Raw genomic sequence first — 868 nt, 5'->3', positions numbered from 1 at the left:
AAAAAAGAAGGATGTACAAATGGAAACTAACAGAACAAAACCCTCTGAAGTTCCAGTGGAAACACAAAAGACCCAGAGGAGCCAAAGCGATCCTATGCAGAAAGCTAGAGGCATCACAAGTCTAATCTCAAACTATACTACATCAGATCCAGCCCAAGCCCAGGCCCGACGAGTGTGTGGGAGAGCTTCTGGCTCCTGTGTGCCTGTGGGAACTCTCTGGACCAAACCCAGGCATGCTGCATGAGTGAGACCCTCTGCTGCTCCCTCGGCTAAGTTTATAGACCAAAAATTAGAGAAAAGGAAGGCTGCAAGGACAGCCAACATTTTGGCCCCAGCCTTTCAAGGTCAGTGAAGACTCGGAACATAGGAGAACCTGTACTGTAACATCCTGTAACTCAGTTGTGTCCCAAATTTTCTGATCAAGGAGATTATGGGAACACAGAGTAATGTGATCGATGATGTAGTGTGTGCCTGAGGAGCTTCACATGGAGAGAAAACATTCTCTCAGGCTTTCACAGAAAGCACATTGGTCAAGCAATGGCCGTGACTCATCCACATGGCTGACACTGGCAAAGATCTGCAAACTGCGGTACAGGTTAACAGGATAAATCCTGAGGGGACTTGACTGACCTTATCAGATACAAAAGATGCATTTCTTGTTATATAGGTCTTGCTTTATCTTGGTCTTAACAATCCAGCAGAAAAGTATAATAACGAGGTATAAAAAGTAAAGTCATATTAATATGCTGAGCTGTGACAGGCTCAAGTCAACAACTTCTGACATTGCCAGTTCTATGGATAACCCACTACTATTATGGACTACTGGAGTATATTGGATTATTTTGCTGAATCCAGGCACCTACAATAT

The 868-nt window shown here is 44.0% G+C and overlaps 1 protein-coding gene across 1 annotated transcript in view; it reads left to right on the top strand.

Annotated features, from left to right (window-relative positions):
• Positions 1–146, top strand: part of Rgs9 (regulator of G protein signaling 9) — a 122145-nt gene extending 121999 nt beyond the window's left edge. The window contains exon 18 of the mRNA XM_023714171.1: positions 51–146. Coding sequence (XP_023569939.1) covers positions 51–125 — 75 coding nt within the window. The 3' untranslated portion in view covers positions 126–146. The remainder of the gene's footprint in view (positions 1–50) is intronic.
• Positions 147–868: the final 722 nt, after the last annotated feature.

The sequence above is a fragment of the Octodon degus genome, unplaced genomic scaffold (assembly GCF_000260255.1).
Source record: "Octodon degus isolate 3935 unplaced genomic scaffold, OctDeg1.0 scaffold00033, whole genome shotgun sequence".
NCBI classification, from domain to species: Eukaryota; Metazoa; Chordata; class Mammalia; order Rodentia; family Octodontidae; genus Octodon; species Octodon degus.
This window is presented reverse-complemented; position numbering and strand designations above follow the sequence as displayed.